The sequence below is a fragment of the Salmo salar genome, chromosome ssa11 (assembly GCF_905237065.1).
Source record: "Salmo salar chromosome ssa11, Ssal_v3.1, whole genome shotgun sequence".
NCBI classification, from domain to species: Eukaryota; Metazoa; Chordata; class Actinopteri; order Salmoniformes; family Salmonidae; genus Salmo; species Salmo salar.
This window is the reverse complement of record NC_059452.1, coordinates 9,159,024-9,176,095: the sequence shown is the minus strand read 5'-3', so window position 1 is coordinate 9,176,095 and position 17,072 is coordinate 9,159,024. Positions and strand designations below refer to the sequence as shown.

Below are 17,072 nucleotides of genomic sequence, written 5' to 3'. Positions count from 1 at the left end.
AACAGTTTATGACTTGAGTGGCTGGCGTCTTTGACAAGTGTTATTCTTTAGGTATGTGGCAGTATATTTCTCATTTATTTCTTACACTTATTTCTGCCTTACACTACATTGATGTATTCAATACTTATTTTGCAAAAAAAAACGAGTGAAATGTTGGGGTCTTAAAGCTGCAATATGTAATTTCTTGGGCGATGACCAAATTCACATAGAAATGTGCGTTATACATCTAATTGAAAGCGGTAGATATGTTATTTCTATGTGCACTATTTATATGCTTCCTGTTCTTAAATGTTGTTTTGTACACCAGCTTCAAACAGCTGAAAATACAATATTTTTGGTTATGGGAAATATACACTGCTCAAAAAAATAAAGGGAACACTTAAACAACACAATGTAACTCCAAGTCAATCACACTTCTGTGAAATCAAACTGTCCACTTAGGAAGCAACACTGATTGACAATACATTTCACATGCTTTTGTGCAAATGGAATAGACGAGTCTGGAGACGCCGTGGAGAACATTCTGCTGCCTGCAACATCCTCCAGCATGACCGGTTTGGCGGTGGGTCAGTCATGGTGTGGGGTGGCATTTCTTTGGGGGGCCGCACAGCCCTCCATGTGCTCGCCAGAGGTAGCCTGACTGCCATTAGGTACCGAGATGAGATCCTCAGACCCCTTGTGAGACCATATGCTGGTGCGGTTGGCCCTGGGTTCCTCCTAATGCAAGACAATGCTAGACCTCATGTGGCTGAGGTGTGTCAGCAGTTCCTGCAAGAGGAAGGCATTGATGCTATGGACTGGCCCGCCCGTTCCCCAGACCTGAATCCAATTGAGCACATCTGGGACATCATGTCTCGCTCCATCCACCAACGCCACGTTGCACCACAGACTGTCCAGGAGTTGGCGGATGCTTTAGTCCAGGTCTGGGAGGAGATCCCTCAAGAGACCATCCGCCACCTCATCAGGAACATGCCCAGGCATTGTAGGGAGGTCATACAGGCACGCGGAGGCCACACACACTACTGAGCCTCATTTTGACTTGTTTTAAGGACATTACATCAAAGTTGGATCAGCCTGTAGTGTGGTTTTCCACTTTAATTTTGAGTGTGACTCCAAATCCAGACCTCCATGGGTTGATAAATTGGATTTCCATTGATTATTTTTGTGTGATTTTGTTGTCAGCACATTCAACTATGTAAAGAAAAAAGTATTTAATAAGATTATTTCTTTCATTCAGATCTAGGATGTGTTGTTTAAGTGTTCCCTTTATTTTTTTGAGCAGTGTATTTCACACGGTTTAGATGGTACAATACTTCTCTACACTATACTTGCTTGTTTTGTCACATTGCATGGAATTAGGCGATCTATTATAATTTTAGCAAGCAGGAAATGTCGGAGCGACATCTGTATAGTCATTGTGCATCTTCCATTTCCTAATAACAATTTTTAAATGGAACTCATTTTATTTGATAGAAATCCGGGGAATGTAATGACTGTAACACCTAATATTGACAGGCAAGATGGCGCTGACTTTGAGAAATGGATATCTGGAGATGCTGAGAACGTGTTGGAGATTACAAGCACGTCATGTGAAAATTCCCATTCTTAATCAAATGGGTAGGTTGTTCACCCTTATGTCGACAAATCTAAACTGGTCAAGTTATCCGTGCGATGTATTATCTCTGGAATAGAGCAAGCTAAATTTGCACATTAGCTAACCATTAGCCGGTTCGGCTAAATCTCACAAGCTTGATGAGTATGTTGTGTTGAAATCCAAAGGCAAAACAGCAGCTTTCATTAATACGTCTCATCTGTCAAAAATTTGTCGCAATTTAATATATTGAGCGTCATCTTGGTGTCGCAATTTAATATATTGAGCGTCATCTTGGTGTGTAAATAATTTATAGCCAGTAAATAGTTACACAACAAGCTTGTATTTCAGACAATGAATAGGATCAATCTCTCCCAGAGGGAATAAACTAACTGAATAATCTGTCATTCAGGACTTCTGTGTCCTGCAATAGCACGTCATCGAAGTTCTCAGAGCAAATTACCATCAAGGTACAGTATATTCACTCAACTTAATAATGTAGAATGATTATGTATTACTTCGTACTCCATATTGATTCTAGATTACAATTCTTTCTGTGTAATGTCTGATCTCAAATCATTTAAAGAGAACACCTTCAACCACCCAAAATATGATAGAATCAAAATAATGCAATTTCGGCTCATGTTCCCCAGCAGTTATGTACCACCGACGTCCTTATCCAGACCACTATGGCCAGAAGTGTCCTATATCAGCAGTGACGAAGAGGAGAGGCAGCACAAAGGTGGGGGAAAGGATGACCGATGTACACTGATTGTTGCTTTCTGAATGCTTTCTCAGTTTTGATAAAGCAAAACCAACATTAAACACGCATCAAAGATTATTTATGTGAAATAATTGTCCTTTAAAACATTTTATCACAGGCCTATTTTGTAGTGAAAGAGACATAAAACTTCAGCCTAGGGCTAAATCAATCTTTAGATTCAGTGTTTTTGTAATTTACTGTGTCTGAACGATCACTCTCCCATTGCCTGACAGTGGTTCTAGAAAATGTGAACACCCTTCTTGCAAAGGAAGACTATGGAAGGCTTTTTGCAGTTGTCCATTTTGCAAGTCGACAGTGGAAAGTGACAAATGAAGACCTGATCCTCATTGAAAACCACATTGATGCTGAATGTGGTGACAAGATTAGACTTGAGAAGGTCTGTGTCCTTTATATTCTTACTATTTACTATATGTCATTACTATTTGGAAGGGACAAATTTTCCACACATGCCAAATATTTTTAGCCTTGTCCCAGTTCTTTTTATGCTCTTACCAACTCCATTGCTGTCATTGTCAGCCCAAACATCTGTAAATTATTTTATGTATTTTACTAAATTACAGTTCTCAACCACAACATATTTTCGCTCGCCCTATTTGTGGCACACAAATAAGTCTGCAATGTTGGTAGACCCTAGCATCAAGTGCAGTCTTATAGGCTGCACTTTTTTATGGACAAAATCCTTCCATCTAATAGGTGCTGCTGGTTGGTGGAGAAGAGTTCACACTGATTGGGAGGCCCCTACTCGGGTAAGTTTTCTAGTTCTATATCATCAACTGGGTGGGGGGATTATGCATGTTTAGGTTTTGAATGTATGCAGTGTCCATTTTGAATATACAGTGGGGGAAAAAAGTATTTGATCCCCTGCTGATTTTGTACGTTTGCCCACTGACAAAGAAAGGATCAGTCTATAAAATATCCAGAAAAACGCATGTCAGAAATTGTATAAATTGATTTGCTTTGGGATTTGGGAAATAAGTATTTGACCCCCTCTCAATCAGAAAGATTTCGGGCTCCCAGGTGTCTTTTATACAGGTAATGAGCTGAGATTAGGAGCACACTCTTAAAGGGAGTGCTCCTAACCGCAGCTTGTTACCTGTAAAAAAGACACCTGTCCAGAAAATCAATCAATCAGATTCCAAACTCTCCACCATGGCCAAGACCAAAGAGCTCTCCAAGGATGTCAGGGACAAGATTGTAGACCTACACAAGGCTGAAATGGGCTACAAGACCATCGCCAAGCAGCTTGGTGAGGTGACAACATTTGGTGCGATTATTCGCAAATGGAAGAAACACAAAAGAACTGTCAATATCCCTCGGCCTGGGGCTCCATGCAAGATCTCACGTAGTGGAGTTGCAATGATCATGAGAACGGTGAGGAATCAGCTCAGAACTACACGGGAGGATCTTGTCAATGATCTCAAGGCAGCTGGGACCATAGTCACCAAGAAAACAATTTGTAACACACTACGCCGTGAAGGACTGAAATCCTGCAGCACCCGCAAGGTCCCCCTGCTCAAGAATACATATACATGCCCGTCTGAAGTTTGCCAATGAACATCTGAATGATTCAGAGGACAACTGGGTGAAAGTGTTGTGGTCAGATGAGACCAAAATGGAGTTCTTTGACATCAACTCAACTCGCCGTGTTTGGAGGAGGAGGAATGCTGCCTATGACCCCAAGAACACCATCTCCACCGTCAAACATGGAGGTGGAAACATTATGCTTTGGGGGTGTTTTTCTGCTAAGGGGACAGGACAACTTCACCGCATCAAAGGGACGATGGACGGGGCCATGTACCGTCAAATCTTGGGTGAGAACCTCCTTCCCTCAACCAGGGCATTGAAAATGGGTCGTGGATGGGTATTCCAGCATGACAATGACCCAAAACACACGGCCAAGGCAACAAAGGAGTGGCTCAAGAAGCAGCACATTAAGGTCCTGGAGTGGCCTAGCCAGTCTCCAGACCTTAATCCCATAGAAAATCTGTGGAGGGAGCTGAAGGTTCGAGTTGCCAAACGTCAGCCTCAAAACCTTAATGACTTGGAGAAGATCTGCAAAGAGGAGTGGGACAAAATCCCTCCTGAGATGTGCGCAAACCTGGTGGCCAACTACAAGAAACGTCTGACCTCTGTGATTGCCAACAAGGGTTTTGCCACCAAGTACTAAGTCATGTTTTGCAGAGGGGTCAAATACTTATTTCCCTCATTAAAATGCAAATAATTTTATAACATTTTTGACATGCATTTTTCTGGATCTTTTTGTTGTTATTCTGTCTCTATTAAAATGATAGACTGATAATTTCTTTGTAAGTGGGCAAATGTACAAAATCAGCAGGGGATCAAATACTTTTTTCCCCCACTGTACTGCTCTAATTTTCTCATATTTCTAACAGTCATTTCCCCTCTTTTCGCATGTAGTCGTGATTTGGTCAGAGTAGAGGCAACTGTCATTGAGAAGACTGAATCCTGGCCCAAAGTTCACATGCGGTTCTGGAAAAGACACAGATACCAGAAGAAAAGAAGTATTTAGTTTTTTTTACATGTTGAATGTTTTTGATATTTAAACAATGAAGTTAAAATAATCTTTGAAACCGTGTAGTGTACAAATCAAAGCTAGCAACACTATTCCTTTATTCCAATGACGCGTATATGAAATGTTTTAATTGGGAAACAATCTAAACAACAATACTCTAATGTAATTGTCAAGTATAATATCCCTGGGAGAATTGTCAGCATGAACAAGCGTGTAAAAGCTGCAAGAGTTTGTGTGGGAAAGTGACACATTCCAAGGTAGTTTTTTGTTTTGTTACATTACAGCCTTATTATAAAATTGGTTAAATATTTTTTCCCCCCTCATCAATCTACACACAATACCTCATAATGACAATAACTGGTTTAGACATTTTTGCAAATTTAATAAAAATGAAAAACTGAAATATAACATTTACATAAGTATTCAGACCCTTTACTCAGTACTTTGTTGAAGCTCCTTTGGCAGCAATTACAGTCTCGAGTCTTCTTGGGTATTGACGCTACAAGCTTGGCACATCTGTATTTGTGGAGTTTCTCCTATTCTTCTCTGCAGATCCTCTCAAGCTCTGTCAGGTTGGATTGGGAGCGTCGCTGTGCAGCTATTGTCAGGTCTCTGCAGAGATGTTCGATGGGGTTCAAGTCTGGGTTCTGGCTGGGCCACTCAAGGACATTAAGACTTGTCCTAAAGCTCTCCTGCGTTGTCTTTGCTGAGTGCTTAGGGTCTTTGTCCTGTTGGAAAGTGAACCTTTGCTCCGGAGCAGGTTTTCATCAAGGATCTCTCTACTTTGCTCTGTTCATCCTGACTAGTCTCCCAGTCCCTGCCGCTGAAAAACATCCCCACAGCATGATGCCGCTACCACCATGCTTCACCAATTTGGGGCTCCCGATTGGCACAGCATCTCAGTGCTAGAGGCATCACTACAGAACCTGGTTTGCTTCCAGGCTGTATCACAATTGGCCATGATTGGGAGTCCCATAGGGCGGCGCACTATTGGCCCAGTGTTTGGCCCGGGGTAGGCCGTGAATGTAAATCATGTGTTCTTAACTGACATGCCTAGTTAAATAAAGGTTAAATCAAATTTTAAAAAATAAACGTGGGGATGGTGCTAGATTTCGTCCAGGGGTGTCGCTTGGCATCCAGGCCAAAGAGTTCAATCTTGCTTTCATCAGACCAGAGAATCTTGTTTCTCATGGTCTGAGAGTCTTTAGGAGCCTTTTGGCAAACTTACTGCGGTGATGCTTCCATCTGGCCACTCTACCATAAAGGCCTGATTGGTGGAGTGCTGCAGAGATGGTTGGGTTTCTGAAAGATTCTCCCATCTCCACAGAGGAACTCTAGAGCTCTGTCAAAGGGACCATCGTGTTCTTGGTCACCTCCCTGACCAAGGCACTTCCCCCCCAATTGCTCAGTTTGGCCGGGCGGCCAGCTCTAGGAAGAGTCTTGGTGGTTCCTAACTTCTTCCATTTAAGAATGATGGAGGTCACTGTCCTCTTGGGGACCTTCAATGCTGCAGACATTTTTTGTTACCCTTCCCCAGATCTGTGCCTCGACAGAATCCTGTCTCTGAACACTACGGACAATTCTTTCGACCTCATGGCTTGGTTTTTGCTCTGACATGCACTGTCAACTGTGGGACCTTATATAGACAGGTGTGTACCTTTCCAAATGTCCAATCAATTGAATTGACCACAGGTGGACTCCAAGTTGTAGAAACATCTCATTGATGATCAATGGAAACAGGATGCGCCTGAGCTCAATTTCGAGTCTCATAGCAAAGTGTCTGAATACCTATGTATATAAGGTATTTCTGTTTTCGATTTTTTTTATATACATGTTCAAAATTTTCTAAAACCTGTTTTCACTTTGTCATTATGCGGTATTGTGTGTAGATTGATGAGGATTAACATGTATTTAATCAATTTTACAGTAAGGCTGTAACATAACAAAATGTGGAAAAAGTCATGGTGTCTGACTACTTTCTGAATACACTGTAGTTGGGTGATCACTTGATCATCAATTCTAAGATTCTCTTTTTAGATTCAATGAATGACCTGAATTCCTCTGTCCACACATGCCGATTACTGTTCAAGTATAATTTGATATTGTTTTCTTGGAGTAAACAGGAACATTAAATCTCTCCAGAGAGTGGAAATTCCCCCCGATATCACAACAGAAAAGAGAGTCACACTTGAGGCCTTGTGTTATAATAGCATTTGTTTATTCATTAAATGTTCAAACATCCTAAATTATATTCGTCCTCTGAAGTAAATTCTGTAAAAGCAGTATGAATAACCTGACAGTGTGTGTTTCAGAATAATGTTGCGTACATGTTGCAAGACTAACTATTGTCTTTTCCTTTTTCAGTTATTGTGCAACCACAAACAGTGCTTCGGATCAACACAATTGAAGTTGCTCCCAGATTGACTTGATGCTATATGTTTTGAATTGTAAATAAACTTTTTGGCCAGTGAATGTGCCACTGAAATTTGGAACACATGCTCAGTTGAAAATATAATGGGAAAACATATTTATGATCAATATTTGGTATCTTTCAAGTGAATCTTTGTAAATTTGCCTTTTTATGTAATCAGATGTGTTGTATAAGTACAATTAAAGCAATCTGTCATAGGTCAATTGTTTATGAATCTGTTATGAAATTGGTGAAATCCAGGCGCAGTTTCTCACCTATATGACAAATAGCCACCTATGATATCATGTTGCACAGTGGAGAAACCTAGCTTGAAGACAGCAAAGAAGGAAAACTTGAGGTATTCCAGCCTGGTCTCATAGACTAGACATAATAGATTAAGCGAAAATCTGGGACACAGTGTGTTTTCACACTTGGTCCCTTTCAGACAAGTTTTGTGAACTCAGTGTGGTTTGCGTAATTTTTTTGCAGTGTGAATACTACAAAATATCTCAGACCCTTCAAAAGAGCCCTCGAACCGAACTGAGACCATCTCGAGAGGTGGTCTCAGTTCGGTTCTCTTTTTTTAGGACAACGTAAACACAAAGCCCCCCTTGTCATTATTCCCGCACCACACACTAGACTACTGTAACACCGTTTCCCCCGCTATAAACCCTCACATTCGTGCCACAAAGAGAGATGATGATGTGCAGGTTCATGGAAGAAAATGTGTGCTCTTTTTGGTTATTGATTAGTGATTGTCAAGGAGTTTTATTCAATATAATCAATATTGCAAACAAATAATCTACCAAAAAAATGGATCTCTAGGCTGAGAGCTTCATAAGCTGTTTATTGTTTGTGGAGTTTCAATAGTGAGAAGACAACATATTTGGTCAAAATCACAACATAGGGTACGCAATTTATTCTAGCTCTTAAAGGGGCAGTAGCCTACCTTGGGTGTACAATTTTCAATGACAGCATTATTTATTCTACAGTTGTTCTATTGCTATGTATTCTGTTACCAATGAAATGTACATGTTAATAGTATCTTCCGATTCAAATGATTATGTCTTGTATTTTAACTAAATGCAATCTATTAGCTTCCAAAATGTAAATAGTTATGTCTAGCTGTCCGATAACACATTGTGATTAAATGGCTTGTCCTGCACTTTGTAAAAGTGCATGTTGGAAAAAGATATCGGTTCCTTTCTAAACATATCAATGTGAATGCAAAGAGGACTCGGTCCACAAAGTAGGTGAAGTGAACTGGCAAAAGAGTTGAGTCCTCATTCAAAGGCAAGGGCAGTGTGAATATAAAGAGAACTGAGTACTTTTGCTCTTTTTTTACCCCAGATTTCACTTAAAAGAGGACTGAGGTCGGTTCTTTTAAAACACCCTCACATTAGTATGATATGTTACGTTTTGTATAGTTACACACAGTCGTGAAAAAGTAAGTACATCCTTTGGAAAGTGGTCTTCTTTTCTTTTTTTTTTTACATATTTGGACACATGGATTTTTTAGCTAAATTCCAATCACATTCATTGTTAAGATAGCCCAATTTAACAAATCACACAAAAAAAATGTACTTTGAAAATGTAATGCAATTAAAATGAAAAATATATTTCCTTATGCAGAAAAAATGTGTACACCCCTACCTCACCTGTACACCCCCCCCCCACACCTAAAATGGCTAAAATTTGAATCGTGCACCAAAACAGGTGCAAATGATTACGAAATCATTAGAGAGTACCTTGGGAGGGTGTAGCCTTCCACAAAGATTAGAAACTTGGTCTGGTTTGGTCTTAATCTTATGGGTGTGTGGTAACACATCATGCAAAGATCAAAATACCTACCTATCTGAGGCCCTCAAGAAAGTTTGATGCCCCTGAGTCTGTTACAAATCCATTTCCAAGCAATTCGAAGTACATCGCTCTACTGTCTGACGGGTCATCTACAAATGGAGAAAATTCCAGGCCACTGGCATTCTACCTAGTACAGGTCGTCCCACCAAATTCAGCCCAAGAGCTGACCGAAAGATGCTCATTGAAGTCTCTAAGAACCCCAGGGTAACATCAAGGGATCTACAGGCCTCTTGCTACAATCAATATCGAAGTGCATGAGTCAACTGTCAGAAAGATACTGCACGAACTTGGCCTACATGGGAGGTGAGGAAGGAAGAATACTCTGCTCTCAAAAAATAACTTCAAGACAAGACTGACAAGACCTGGGTAAAGACCAAAACTACTGGAACAATGTGCTCTGGACAAATTAGTCAAAAGTGGAGTTATTTGGCTGCAATGCCAGATCCTACTCAATATTTGGAAGGTGTTCCTAATGTTTGGTATACTCAGGTAGTTTTTTTTATTTATCTATGATTTTTGTGTTGTTTTTGCCATTCTATAACTAAATATACATTTCTTGTAAGGAGGAAGATGCCCTGCTGATCGAAGAGAAGATCAAGTGGGGAGATGGATTTGTCATTGTGTACTCTGTAACAGACAACTTTGATGAGGTCATATGCCTCTCTTTCCTCGTCAATCACATCTACTCCTCTTCAGGCGCCCGCAAGTGCTGCCCTGAGCCTCCACCCATAGTTATTGTGGCCAACAAGTAGGACCTTGAGTTTGACCGAATGGTGAGCACTGAGGATGGAGAAGGCCTGTCACAGGGCCTAAAACTGTCCTTCCATGAGATTTCGGTGCGTGACGGATGGGAAGAGACTGCGGGCGTCTTTACTGTTCTTTATGGAGATGTGATCCAGCAACTTGGCGCTTCCCCAGCCTCATTCCGCAGGAGAGCAGTCTCCAAGCTGATGCAGAAGATCCCCAGGATCAACTCCAATCCTCCTGGCAGGCCTGACCGCAGCTTCAGCTCATTCAGGGACTTCCTGCTTGACTGAGCCGGATGGGTTGGGGCTCTGAACAGCGGCTGTGATTTGGGTATTCACAGGGGAAATGTGAAACATGTTGTTTTGGCAGCGTGCCTCTCTAGAATAGCTGTGTTAGTGCTCTATGGGCAAAAAATCCTTGACACTTCTGTTTTCACGATGACATTCAAATCAGCATTGAAAAAAGGCGCAAGTTTAAATTTGTTCCACGTGAGTGAGTCTGACCACAAGTCAGAGACTATGATGATACACCAAATGTGTTTGATGGATCGCGGGAAAAGAGCAGGAATAGGCTTTTGTAGGCTACAGTCCAAGCTATGTCTTCCAGTGGTGCGACTGCTGTTGGCATCCAAAGATTATCCAACTTGAATAAATGCTTGGAGGTAAGGATGACAGCAGTGGTGTAGTCTACGGCGATACGGATGTCACTTATTATTGATATCTACATAGCGCATTGATGTGAATCACACTGCTGCTCTCTCATTTAGCTATTTGCACCTTAAGGATTGTGGTTGTTGTGGACGGCTGTTCACATCTAAATGTATATCTGAACCCAATAATGGTTGAATTCAAGAAATTTAAGCTGCATATCAATCATTGTTTTTGAAACCAGTGGACAGCCAGTGAAAAATGCGCTTTTGCAACAGCTGCATAGTGCAGATCCCAGCCTATGGAATAAAAGTATGGCTTTTATTACTCAATCTAATTCATGCTGATAAAAACAATACATCCATAGGCCTAATGGACACAAGCTCATACTTGCACACTTTTGATAGACTTAAAGGGGCAATCTGTAGTTGCTACATCCATTTTTGGACTTATAAATTATATATATATTTTGAGCTTAGTTCAACTGTCACACTCCATGAGAACCCAAAATATAAGCTTGTTTTTCTCCAATGTTTGTAAACATTGTAAATGTAAACACCGTATAGCCTCATATGGTTAAAATAATCATTTTGATATCATGGATGATCAGACCTTACATCCATAGCTATGTCTATTAATCTGAGAGTGGTTACATTTCTCCAGGCCCATCTCTCAATTTTTTACCAAAACAGAGGCGGGGGAGCCGTTTTGTTATTGTTTTAAAGGACAATCTGTAGATTTGTCCTTTAAACAGCTTCATATTATCTAGATATCAAAGTGTCACCAACAAAAAGGTAAACAATAGGTCTATAGCAAATGCAGCATATGGCATTCATTTTTCACATGTAAATAGCACTTTTCAGTAATACTCAAAGCATGCCATTCCACGAGCGCAGCATTTCTTTTTCAACTCGACTCAATGAGCCCAATCAGTCCTCCATGACAACATGATCATAAACCGGGCTGGCAAATAAATCCTTAGTTTTGGGATTATGCTCAGGTAAAACAATTTGGCTAATCTATGCTTCCATATTTCCAAGTCCTATTCTTGAAGACCAAGGGATATATTATTTATTGGAATGACTGGAATTCTGATAGACTTTGCTTTTTAATGTAAAGATATAATTTAATTGTATTATTATATTTAGTAGAAAGCAATGGGTTACAAGAAGCCTACATAACCAACCTATAAAATAAAATGTGACATCCATATATGGCCAGCTATGTAAACTTTAACATTGATTTATCCAGCAATAGATGTAATTCAATTGGTAACATATATATTTGTCTTCTTCTAATGCCTCTTAAGGGGAAAGTCATCTAAAAGTAACTGAATGTAATCAGGTTACGTTACTGAGTTTGGGTAATCCAAATGTTACATTACTGATTACAATATTGGACAGGTAACTAGTAATTGTAACGAATTACATTTAGAAAGTAACCTACCCAACCCTGTGAACAACAAACCAAATATCAAAAGCATCTAGAAATAAAAATGTTGCAGTATCATGTGACTAAAATGAGCATTCTGCAAATGTTCTTAATTTAGTAGACAGAGAGTATATCTTTGAAAGTAGAAGAGGCAGGTGTATTTGATCTTTCCTCAAGATCAATCTTTAAGGCAGTAGAAAGCATTACCTGCTTAGATGTTTATGTTTAAGTATATTCTTTGAAAGCGTCTACTATCTGAAGTACTGTAAATACACAAAAAAATAACATGGAACTTAATTGGTCCCATCAAATATTACTGTTGACCATATTCTCTTATGTATAAGTATATGAGGCTTCATACATGCATCACAGTTTAGTACTTTTGAGTAAAAAGGGCCTTTAAAAGGATCCTGCAGAATTTTTTTATTTATTTGTTAAACCTGATACAAGCCTTTACGATTAGGGGCACCTGCAATAGAAATGGCTTCTAAAGTTTGATGTGCGGGGGTGCAAGGAATGTATTGTATATTGGCTATACTAATTTGATGTTTATACACATGGAAAGATTAATAGTTGTGAAGACCAGGGAGAAGATGACTAAACAAAGCTTATGGGTGCTATTGAACAAAAATATAAATGCAACATGCAACATTTTCACAGATTTTACTGAGTTACAGTTCATATAAGGACAATTGAAATATTCAAATCAATTAATTAGGCCCTAATCTATGGATTTCACAACTGGGAATACAGATATGCATCTGTTGGTCAGAGATACCTTAAAAAAAGAGGTAGGGGCGTGGATCAGAAAACGAGTCCGTATCTGGTGTGACCACCATTTGCCTCATACAGGACAACACATCTCCTTCGCATAGAGTTGATCAGGATGTTGATTGTGGCCTGTGGAATGTTGTCCCACTCCGCTTCAATGGCTGTGTGAGGTTGCTGGATATTGGCGGGAACTGGAACATGTTGTCGTACACGGCAATCCATAGCATCCCAAACATACTCAATGTGTGACATGTCTAGTGAGTATGAGGCCATGGAAGAACTGGGACATTTTCAGCTTCCAGGAATTGTGTACAGATCCTTTTTTTTTAAATGAATTTTATTTAACCTTAACTAGGAAAGTCAGTTAATAACAAATTCTTATTTTACAATGCGACATGGGCCCGTGCATTATCATGCCGAAACATGAGTTGGTTTGACTGAATGGCACGACAATGGGCCTCAGGATCTTGTCACGGTATCTCTGTGCATTCAAATAACCAATGATAAAATGCAGTAGTGTTCGTTGTCCGTAGTTTATGCCTACCCATACAATAACCCCACCGCCACCATGGGGCACTCTGTTCACAATGTTGACATCAGCAAACCACTTGCCCCCACACGACACCATACACGTCTGCCATCTGCCTGATGCAGTTGAAAGTGGGATTCATTCGTGAAGAGCACACTTCTCCAGCGTGCCAGCGGTCTTCGAAGGTGAGCATTTGCCCACTGAAGTCGGTTACGACCCGAACTACAGTCAGGTCAAGACCCTGGTGAGGACGACGAGCACGCAGATGAGCTTCCCTCAGACGGCTTCTGACAGTTTGTTCAGAAATTCTTCGGTTGTGCAAACCCACTGTGTCATCAGTTGTTCGGGTGGCTGGTCTCAGACAATCCCACAGGTGAAGAAGACGGATTTGGAGGTCCTGGGCTGGCGTGGTTACACGTGGTCTTCGGTTGTGAGGCTGTACTGCCAAATTCTCTCAAACAATGTTGTAGGTGGTGTCACGTCCTGACCAGTAAAGGGGTCATTTGTAAATGTAGTATGGTCAGGGCGTGGCAGGGGGGTGTTTGTTTTGTGTGTTTTGGTCTTTTTTGGTTCTAGGGGATTTTGGTTCTTGTTTTCTATTTCTATGTTTCTTTTTCTATGTGTGGCCAAGTATGGCTTCCAATCAGAGGCAGGTGCCTTTCGTTGTCTCTGATTGGAAGCCATACTTAGGCAGCCTGTTTTTCCTGTGTTTTTGTGGGTGGTTTTCTGTATAGCCGTGTGCCTTGCAGAACTGTTTATTGTCGGTTTGTTCTTTTTGTTTAAGTGTTTTCTTTATTTAAATAATAAAAGAAGATGAGCACTTCACCCGCTGCGTTTTGGTCCCCCTTCATCGACACTTATGACAGGCGGCTTATGGTAGAGAAATTAAAATGTGATTATCTGGCAACAGCTCTGGTGGACATTCCTGCAGTCAGCATGCCAATTGCAAACTCCCTCTAAACTTGACATCTGTGGCATTGTGTTGTGTAACAAAACTGCACATTTTAGAGTGGCCTTTTATTGTCACCAGCACAAGGTGCACTTGTGTAATGATGATGTTGTTTAATCAGCTTCTTGAAATGCCATACCTGTCAGGTGGATGGATTTTCTTAGCAAAGGACAAATTTGTGCACAAAAGTTGAGAGAAGCTTTTTGTGCATATGGAACATTTCTGGGATCTTTTATTTCAGCTCATGAAACATGGGACCAACACTTTACATGTTGCATTTATATTTGTGTTGAGTAGTATCAGAAAAAGCAGATTCTGAGGTTTCCAAAACACTTACTGTAAGGTTCTGTATTTATTTTGTTAGTCAACCTTGTGTTCTGTGTTGTTGTGTTCTTGAACGTAGCCCTGTTTCTGTGTTCTTGAACGTAGCCATATCTTTCATTTTTGTTCATTGATTTCACTTGTGTTAGTTACTCACCTGGTCTCATCAGCTCCATATTTAGTTCAGTTCAGTTCATTCTGTTTGTGCCTTTGTGAGGTATTGTTCGTTTTGACTCCACTAAGCCTTTTCCTAGCTCGTTTGTGAGAACCAGTTATAGCCTGCAGTCCTAGTTTTGTTTCACCTGCCTGTTTGCCTACCTGTGTATGACCATTGCTGACCACGATTCCTGCCTTCTGTGAAGGGGAAATAACACCTGTCGGCTCTGCGTGTGAATCTACACCTTTTTCTTCCTGAGTATTCATTACACTTACCTTTGCTAAATATCACTTTTTCCAAGAATAAAGCTGTTCCATATGCTTTACAGGTGAGCAAGCGGCAGCAGATAGACTACAGTAACATAAACCAGGCTTGGGCTCAACTCAACATTTTGTAATCGACTCCCATTCAACTCATGAGTTGAAATTCCACTCAGTCATTAAACATGAGTTTCATTGTAACCCTCACCTTAACCCTTACCTAATCTTAACCATTTTACATGTTTATTTAACCCCTTTTCTCTCCCCAATTTCATGATTACGAGTTTGTCTCATCACTGCAACTTGCCAACGGGCTTGGGAGAGGCAAAGGTCGAGTCATGCAGTCATGGCTGGGACTCCCTGTCACGGCAATTAATGACTCAGCCTAGGATCAAAACCCAGGCTGTAGTTATGCCGCAACACTGCGATGCAGTGCCTTACACCGCTGCGCCACTTTGGAGGCCCACCATTTTACATTTTAAATCAGGGAGCTGTTTTTGCACAAATTGGCTGCTTTAACACAGGCAACTGAATTCTGGTCTTTTGCCAATTATTTGGAATATCTAATACATATCTGATCTTTTCCCTAACGTATAAACAACAAATCTATACGCTCAGATCTGTTTATTTTTGTCTTGTGCCTTTTGACACAACTAGTACCTCCAAATTGGATAGTACTGGGAGGGAAAATCCACCAGACGGCAGGAGATGACAAGTAGAATTTCAACAGACGCGTGTGTGTGCGTGTGTGTGTGTTGTAATGCCTCATTTCAGGTCTTTAGGATTTGTATTCTAGTTTGGAAAACAATATATCCAGTACCAGTCAAAAGTTTAGACACATCTACTCATTCCAGTGTTTTTCTTTATTTTTAATATGCTCTACATTGTAGAATAGTAGTGAAGACATCAAAACTATGAAATAACACATATGGAATCATATAATAACCAACAAAAATGTTAAACAAATCAAAATATATTTTATATTTGAGATTCTTCCAAGTAGCCACCCTTTGCCTTGATGACAGCTTTGCACACTTGGCATTTTCTCAACCAGCTTCATGAGGTTGTCGCCTGGAATGCATTTCAATTAACCTGTTGGGGATAGGGGGCAGTATTTACATGGCCAGATAAAAAAACGTACCCGATTTAATCTGGTTACTACTCCTGCCCAGTAACTAGAATATGCATATAATTATTGGCTTGGATAGAAAACACCCTAAAGTTTCTAAAACTGTTTGAATGGTGTCTGTGAGTATAACATAACTCATATGGCAGGCAAAAACCTGAGAAGATTCCTTACAGGAAGTGGCCTGTCTGACAAGTTCTTGTTCATCTTGGCTCTTTTTATTGAAGACTGAGGATCTTTGCTGTAACGTGACACTTCCTACGGCTCCCATAGGCTCTCAGAACCTGGGAAAAAGCTGAATGATATCGAGGCAGCCCCAGGCTGAAACACATTAGAGCGTTTGGTAAGTGGCCGATCAGAGGACCATCAGACTGGGGCTCGTGCACGAGGGCACGTGATGTTTTTATTTTCTCTCTCTTTGAATGAAAACCACCACTCCCGGTCGGAATATTATCGCTTTTTTACGAGAAAAATGGCATAAAAATTGATTTTAAACAGCGGTTGACATGCTTCGAAGTACGGTAATGGAATATTTAGAATTTTTTTGTCACGAAATGCGTCGTGCTCGTCACCCTTCTTTACCATTCAGATAGTGTCTTGAACGCACGAACAAAACGCCGCTATTTGGATATAACTATGGATTATTTGGGACCAAACCAACATTTGTTATGGAAGTAGAAGTCCTGGGAGTGCATTCTGACGAAGAACAGCAAAGGTAATAACATTTTTCTTATAGTAAATCTGACTTTGGTGAGTGCTAAACTTGCTGGGTGTCTAAATAGCTAGCCCTGTGATGCCGGGCTATCTACTGAGAATATTGCAAAATGTGCTTTCACCGAAACGCTATTTTAAAATCGGACATAGCAAGTGCATAGAGGAGTTCTGTATCTACAATTCTTAAAATAATTGTTATGTTTTTTGTGAACGTTTATAGTGAGTAATTTAGTAAATTCACC

At 40.4% G+C, this 17,072-nt stretch overlaps 1 protein-coding gene across 2 annotated transcripts; it reads left to right on the top strand.

Moving 5' to 3' along the window:
• Positions 1-1,433: 1,433 nt before the first annotated feature.
• Positions 1,434-7,542, top strand: LOC106561938 (39S ribosomal protein L21, mitochondrial). 2 transcript variants are annotated; one of them, XM_014126372.2, is made up of 7 exons: positions 1,434-1,617; positions 2,004-2,061; positions 2,248-2,333; positions 2,588-2,751; positions 3,069-3,121; positions 4,794-4,897; positions 7,273-7,542. In XM_014126372.2, exons 1-7 carry the CDS (start codon positions 1,521-1,523, stop codon positions 7,335-7,337), a joined length of 627 nt encoding a protein of 208 aa, XP_013981847.1. In that variant the 5' UTR covers positions 1,434-1,520; the 3' UTR covers positions 7,338-7,542. The 2 variants fall into 2 exon arrangements, with proteins under 2 accessions (XP_013981847.1, XP_013981846.1); XM_014126371.2 differs by having other exon boundaries at positions 1,462-1,617; positions 2,245-2,333.
• Positions 7,543-17,072: the final 9,530 nt, after the last annotated feature.

Coding starts and splice junctions, on each gene's coding strand:
- LOC106561938 (XM_014126371.2), top strand. CDS start 1,521: ATGGCGCTGACTTTGAGAAATGGATATCTGGAGATGCTGAGAACGTGT. Junction 2,752..3,068: donor ACAAGATTAGACTTGAGAAG/GTCTGTGTCCTT, acceptor TCCATCTAATAG/GTGCTGCTGGTTGGTGGAGA. Junction 3,122..4,793: donor ATTGGGAGGCCCCTACTCGG/GTAAGTTTTCTA, acceptor TTTCGCATGTAG/TCGTGATTTGGTCAGAGTAG.